This window comes from Boleophthalmus pectinirostris, unplaced genomic scaffold (assembly GCF_026225935.1).
Source record: "Boleophthalmus pectinirostris isolate CB_2022bp ecotype Guang Dong unplaced genomic scaffold, ASM2622593v1 HiC_scaffold_17, whole genome shotgun sequence".
Lineage (NCBI taxonomy): Eukaryota > Metazoa > Chordata > Actinopteri > Gobiiformes > Gobiidae > Boleophthalmus > Boleophthalmus pectinirostris.
The window spans coordinates 37,219,888-37,226,723 of NW_026571115.1; the positions used below are offsets into that span (position 1 = coordinate 37,219,888).

Sequence of the window (6,836 nt, forward strand, 5' to 3'; positions counted from 1 at the left end):
ATAAAAGTAAGAGGTCTGTGCTCTGGAGTGCTTCAGTTTGTAAAGGTGTTTCTTTTTTTTTTTCCGTCACAGACTCGAGAAGCGAGACGATCGAGAGCGCGACGTCACCCAGTCAAACGAAGCTCATCGAGGCTCGAATCAGGCTCGAATATCATCGACCAAAGAGCCAATCGGGAGCGAGATTCTCTGTGTAAATGTGTCTAAAATCGAAGTGTAGCTCTATCCCTGGTCTTATCTTGTCATTTTAGTGCATGTTTGTTAAAAATCGGACGTTTGAGTCCAAAGTCGAGTCTGTTTCGGCCTCTTTACGATCAACCGCGGCCGGGACATTTGAATTTTCCGTTTGGAGAGAGAGCAGCAGTCGCGTTTCTTCTGGATGGTGGTTTTCGCGTTGGGTTAAAAGTCGATCTCGGTCATGTCCGTCGGCGTCCCGGGGCGCGGCTCCTCCGTCAGTTCCTCGTCCTTCTGCGAGGGGGCGCTCTGGAGTCCACCGCTCAGACGCTCACGGAGAACCAGCTCGATCATCTCCGAGAAGTACTGCAGCACGGCCTGGAGGAGGAGGAGAGGAGGAGGAGAGGAGGAGGAGGAGGAGGAGGAGGAGGAGGAGGGAGAGGAGAGGAGAGAGGAGGAGGAGGAGGAGGAGGAGAGAGGAGAGGAGAAGAGGAGGAGGAGAGGAGAGAGGAGGAGGAGGAGGAGGAAGGAGGAGGAGGAGAGGGTGAGGAGAGGAGGAGGAGGAAGAGGAGGAGGAGAGGAGGAGGAGGAGGAGGAGGAGGAGAGGGAGGAGGAGGAGAGGAGAGGAAGAGGAGAGGGTGAGGAAGAGGAGGAGGAGGAGGAGGAGGAGGAGGAGAGGAGAGGAGAGGAGGAGGAGGAGGAGGAGAGGAGGAAGAGGAGGAGGAGGAGTAGGAGGAGAGAGAGGAAGAGGAGGAGGAGGAGATAAGGAAGAGGAGGAGGAAAAAATGAGGAGGAGAGGGTGAGGAGGAGGAGGAGGAGAGGAGGAGGAGAAGGTGGGGTCAGATGGTCAGATGGTCAGAGGAGGTTCTGGTGCAGAGGAGGACTCACGGGGTCGGTCTGGCACAGGTGGGCGAGTCTCTCCGTGCTCAGCTCCAGGTTCTCCAGGTTCTCCAGGTTCTCCAGGTTCTCCAGGTTCTGCGGGGCCCTCAGACCTTTGAGGGCGCAGCACAGAGCTCCGGCGGCGAGCAGGGACGGCGGGGCCCCGAGGAAGCGCGAGTCGCACACGCACAGAGCGGCGAGCGTGTCGGCGTGTCTGCGCGCCGTCGACGCCAGGTCCGAGCCGCCGCGACGCCACGACGTCACCGCCGCCGACAGGAAGTGAGGCAGGAAGTCCTGAGGCGTGACGGACGCCAGGTCCCAACGAAGAGTCGCCACGAGAACTCGCTCCATCTCCTGAACCAGACTAAACCAGGACTAAACCAGGACTAAAACAACCAGGACTAAACCAGGACTAAACCAGACTAAACCAGACTAAACCAGGACTAAACCAGGACTAAACCAGGACTAAACCAGGACTAAAAAAAGGGCTGAACCAGGTCTACAGAAAAACTAAACTGGGATTAAATTTGGAGTCTCAAGTTTAATAAATGTACCTTATTTCTTTAAACAATATTCCACGATCAGTCATGGAATAAATAAAATAAATAAAATAAAAGTACAGTATAGTAAAGTATAATAAAGTAAAGTAGTAAATTAAAGTATAGTAAAGTACAGTAAAGAATAGTAAGGTAAAGTAAAGTAGAAGTAAAAAAAAAGTAAAAGAAAAGTAAAGTATAATAAAGTACAGTAAAATATAGTAAAGTAAATTAAAGTATATTAAAGTAAAGTAAAGTACACTACAGTGTAATAAAGTAAAGTAAAGTAAAGTAAAATAAAGTAAAGTAAAGTAAAAAATAAAAGTAAAGTAAAAGTAAAGTAAAGTAAAATAAAAGTAAAGTAAAAGTAAAAGTACAGTACAGTACAGTAAAGTACAGTACAGTACAGTACAGTAAAAGTAAAGTAAAGTAAAGTAAAGTAAAGTACAGTACAGTACAGTAAAGTACAGTACAGTACAGTACAGTACAGTACAGTACAGTAAAGTACAGTACAGTACAGTACAGTACAGTACAGTAAAGTAAAAGTAAAGTAAAGTAAAGTACAGTACAGTACAGTACAGTAAAGTAAAGTAAAAGTAAAGTAAATTAAAGTAAAGTAAAGTAAAAGTAAAAGTAAAGTAAAGTAAAGTAAAGTAAGTAAAGTAAAGTAAAAGTAAAAGTAAAGTAAAGTAAAGTAAAGTAAAGTAAAAGTAAAGTAAAGTAAAGTAAAGTAAAGTAAAGTAAAGTAAAGTAAAGTAAAGTAAAGTAAAGTAAAAGTAAAGTAAAGTAAAGTAAAGTAAAGTAAAGTAAAGTAAAGTACAGTACAGTACAGTACAGTAAAGTAAAGTAAAGTAAAGTAAAGTAAAGTAAAGTAAAGTAAAGTAAAGTAAAGTAAAGTAAAGTAAAGTAAAATAAAGTAAAGTAAAGTAAAGTAAAGTAAAGTAAAGTAAAGTAAAAGTAAAGTAAAGTAAAGTAAAGTAAAGTAAAGTAAAGTAAAGTAAAGTAAAGTAAAGTAAAGTAAAGTAAAGTAAAGTAAAGTAAAGTAAAGTGACGGGTCCTGACCCTGAGGCTGTGCGAGCTGAAGCTGTACTCGGCGGCGGCGCACAGCGTGTCCACGGGAAGCGTCTCGCACTCGGTCAGTTTGGACGCCACGAGGACGCAGGACGCCACCAGACAGACGGGAGCGGCAGGGACCGACAGGGTCAAACTCAAGAACCTGTCCAACAGGGACACCGACAGGGGGAACACCTGCTCCTCACAGCCCACGTCCGAGCACACCTGAACCAAACACACACCAGAAAGACGAGAGACGAGGAGGTCAGTGTGCACGTCAGAGGAGACGAGAGAGGAAAGGAAAGGAGAGAAGAAAGGAAAGGAAAGGAGAGGAGAGATTAGAAGAGGGAGGAGAGAGAGAGAGGAGACAAGAGAGGAGAGAGAGAGTGAAGAGGAGAGAGGAGACAAGACAGGAAAGGAGAGAGGAGAGAAGAAAGAAAAGGAGAGGAAAGGAGAGGAGAGAGGAGAGGAGAGAGGAAAGGAGAGAGGAGACGAGAAAAGAAAGGAGTTAGGAGAGGAGAGGGGGAGAGAGGAGAGAAGAGGAGACAAGACAGGAAAGGAGAGAGGAGACGAGAAAAGAAAGGAGTTAGGAGACGAGAGAGGAAAGGAAAGAGGAGGAGAGAGGAGACAGGGGTCAACATTAGAACATTAGAACCTTAGAACATTAGAACACGACTTAAAGTTCACAAGAGTCAGTTTGATTGATTTACGACCTTTAAAAAAACACACATATACAGTCGATTTATATACAATAATGAGATTTAGACCTGGTTTAGTCCTGGTTTAGTCCTGGTTTAGTCCTGGTTTAGACCTGGTTTAGTCCTGGTTTAGACCTGGTTTAGTCCTGGTTTAGACCTGGTTTAGTCCTGTTTAGACCTGGTTTAGACCTGGTTTAGTCCTGGTTTAGTCCTGGTTTAGACCTGTTTTAGTCCTGGTTTAGTCCTGGTTTAGTCCTGTTTTAGACCTGGTTTAGTCCTGGTTTAGACCTGTTTTAGACCTGGTTTAGTCCTGGTTTAGTCCTGGTTTCGACCTGTTTTAGACCTGTTTTAGTCCTGGTTTAGTTCTGGTTTAGTCCTGGTTTAGACCTGTTTTAGTCCTGTTTTAGACCTGGTTTAGTCCTGGTTTAGACCTGTTTTAGTCCTGGTTTAGTCCTGGTTTAGTCCTGTTTTAGACCTGGTTTAGACCTGGTTTAGTCCTGGTTTAGACCTGTTTTAGACCTGGTTTTAGTCCTGGTTTAGTCCTGGTTTAGACCTGTTTTAGACCTGTTTTAGTCCTGGTTTAGTTCTGGTTTAGTCCTGGTTTAGACCTGTTTTAGACCTGTTTTAGACCTGGTTTAGTCCTGGTTTAGTCCTGGTTTAGACCTGTTTTAGTCCTGGTTTAGACCTGTTTTAGACCTGGTTTAGTCCTGGTTTAGTCCTTTTTTAAACCTGGTTTAGTCCTGGTTTAGTCCTGGTTTAGACCTGTTTTAGACCTGGTTTAGTCCTGGTTTAGTCCTGGTTTAGACCTGGTTTAGTCCTGGTTTAGACCTGTTTTAAGTCCTGGTTTAGACCTGTTTTTAGAGTTTAGTCCTGGTTTAGTCCTGGTTTAGTCCTGTTTTAAACCTGGTTTAGTCCTGGTTTAGACCTGTTTTAGACCTGGTTTAGTCCTGGTTTAGTCCTGGTTTAGACCTGTTTTAGACCTGGTTTAGTCCTGGTTTAGTCCTGGTTTAGACCTGTTTTAGACCTGTTTTAGAAGGGTTTAGTCCTGTTTAGACCTGGTTTAGACCTGGTTTAGTCCTGGTTTAGACCTGGTTTAGTCCTGGTTTAGTCCTGGTCTCACCTCCATGGCCCACTTGACCAGTTCGTCTCTGCTCTGTGGCGCCCCCTGGATGAGTCGGACGTAAAGCGCAGAGGGCAGGTATCTCCTCTCCAGCTGCAGGAGCCTCGTCACGGCCCTCTGCCCCACCACCGACGGGTCCCAGGCGGCCGGGACCTCGCACCGCTCCTGGACCTGCTCCTGGACCTGCTCCTGGACCTGCTCCTGGACCTGCTCCTGGACCTGGACCGGGTCTGGACCGGGATCTCAGCCAGGACTCTTGACTCCCTGTGGTCGTCCTCCAGAAAACTGTGAGCGTCTCCTGCTTCTTCACACCAGAGCGACACGGACACCTCCTGGGACATGTTTACTTCTACTGCTGCTACTACTGCAAATACTACTACTACTACTACTACTACTACTACTACTACTACTACTACTACTACTACTACTACTACTACTACTACTACTACTACTACTACTACTACTACTACTTCGACAACTTTTAGGAAGCCACCGCAAATTCCAATAACTTCTTCAGTCTAACTTTCAAAATAAAATTAAAAATACTACTACTACTTTTGCTAAACCTATTACTACTACTACTACTACTACTACTACTACTACTACTACTACTACTACTACTACTACTACCACTAGTATTACTACTTCTACTTGTACTACTACTTCTACTTTTACTTTGCTCTGACTTTTAGGAAGCCGCCGCAAATTTTGATAACTTTTTCAGTCTTGCTTGCAAAGTAAAGTTGCAAATATTACTACTACTTTTGCGAGATCAATTAGTACTACTACTACTACTACTACTCCTACTACTACTACTTTTACTACTACAAAAGGAGAAATTAGTGACTTAGTTTAGCCACTCTTCTCGTTTCAAATGTCTTTCAAATCACTACAGCGAATTATTTTACTGTCTCCACCTAAGTTTGAAATCCTCTGTCCCTGTTTTCCCGTTTTTCCGTGTCTTTTTCCTCGTGTCTTTTTCCTCGTGTCTTTCCGTGTCTCCGGTGGTGAATCCCGGCCGGGCGTTTTTTTTCCTCGGCTTTTATACGGGCAGGGGGAGTGGTCCGAAGTCTGAAAAGATTGAAAAAAAAGAAGGGAGGACACTTGGACGAGTAAAACAATGAAAGAGACAGAAACAATGTGCAACAATCGAGCAACAGGTGGAGGGAGGGACGGAGGGATGGGACGGAGGGATGGACGGAGGGAGGGATGGGTGGACCGGAGGGCGGAGGGGGGGATGTGGCAGATTGTGCCCGAGGAGGAGAAAGGGGAGCCGGGCTGAAGGGGCCGAGCGAGGGAGGAGGAGGAGGAGGAGGAGGTCAACCACAAATCACAACAAAAACACAAGAAACTGTTTAAGTTTAATTCATGATCCGTGTCCCGTTACACACGTTTGAATTTCAATTAAGGGCGAAAAACTAAAAATAAAACAAAATAAAACGGGAAAACAGTTCGCTATTTCATTTTTCCGTTTGAGGTTACGAGTAGACGATGACGGTCTGAACAGAAGACGTCAAATCGGCACTGCGTCTTCACTTTTTATTCCGCGTTTAGACGAGGTTGTTTTCAAGCGACTCGGTGGTGATGTTCGTGACGTAGAGCACATGCGACCAGAGTTTTGCGTCTTGGGCAGTGTAGACGGAAACACTGCGGTGGGGTGTTTTCAACTTTTCCACTCCGGAGGGTGTTTTTTTTTAAACCCCAAAAACGCCGTCACCGTCTAAACGAAAGGCACTTTTGATCAAATATTTTGTCGTTTTACTCACAAGTGTAAACCGGACCTCAGTGTCAAACAACAAATCAGATCTCGACCTCTGTTTAATTTAAGGTTTATTATAATAACATCAAATAAATAACACCAATCAAAAAACAGATCTCAGTGACTATTTCGTTTTGATTTTTTATTTTCTCTTTCACTTTATTTTGAAGTTTTGCTGCTGAAGGATGAACCGGAAAATTTGTTTCAGTTCTGGGACAAACATGTTTCTTCTTTTACAGCGACACGTTTATTTTCACGTCTTACAAAGGCCACAGCAAAAATCGACTCTCACAGATTCAATTTTAACATTTTCTCAGAGTTTATTTGAGTCCAATCTGTCCTAGAGTTAATTTAACACTTTTGGAAATGTTCATGAAGTAACACTGGACCAAAGTTCCTGTTTAACCTGAAATCCAGAGTTATATGAACGTTTAGAGAGTAAACAGATAACACTTTGTAGAGTTATTCTGATTTAACTAAACAACACACAGAGGAGTTTTATTTTTATACTTTATTTTAGTTAATTTAAGATGAAATTGGTTCAAACTGGTCTTCACTCACAGAAGTTTGAACTGATGGATGGGAGGAGACAAATTAACACTAGAGGAAGTTAAATTAAC

General features: G+C 43.9%; 1 protein-coding gene across 1 annotated transcript; it reads right to left on the reverse strand.

Moving 5' to 3' along the window:
* Positions 1-396: 396 nt before the first annotated feature.
* On the reverse strand, positions 397-4,798 carry ccndx (cyclin Dx). The gene is made up of 5 exons (XM_055153118.1): positions 4,744-4,798; positions 4,458-4,687; positions 2,649-2,864; positions 1,060-1,404; positions 397-549 (listed from the first exon to the last, which is right to left on the reverse strand). The coding sequence occupies exons 1-5, from the start codon at positions 4,796-4,798 to the stop codon at positions 397-399; spliced, it is 999 nt and encodes a 332-aa protein (XP_055009093.1).
* Between the last annotated feature and the right edge of the window lie 2,038 nt (positions 4,799-6,836).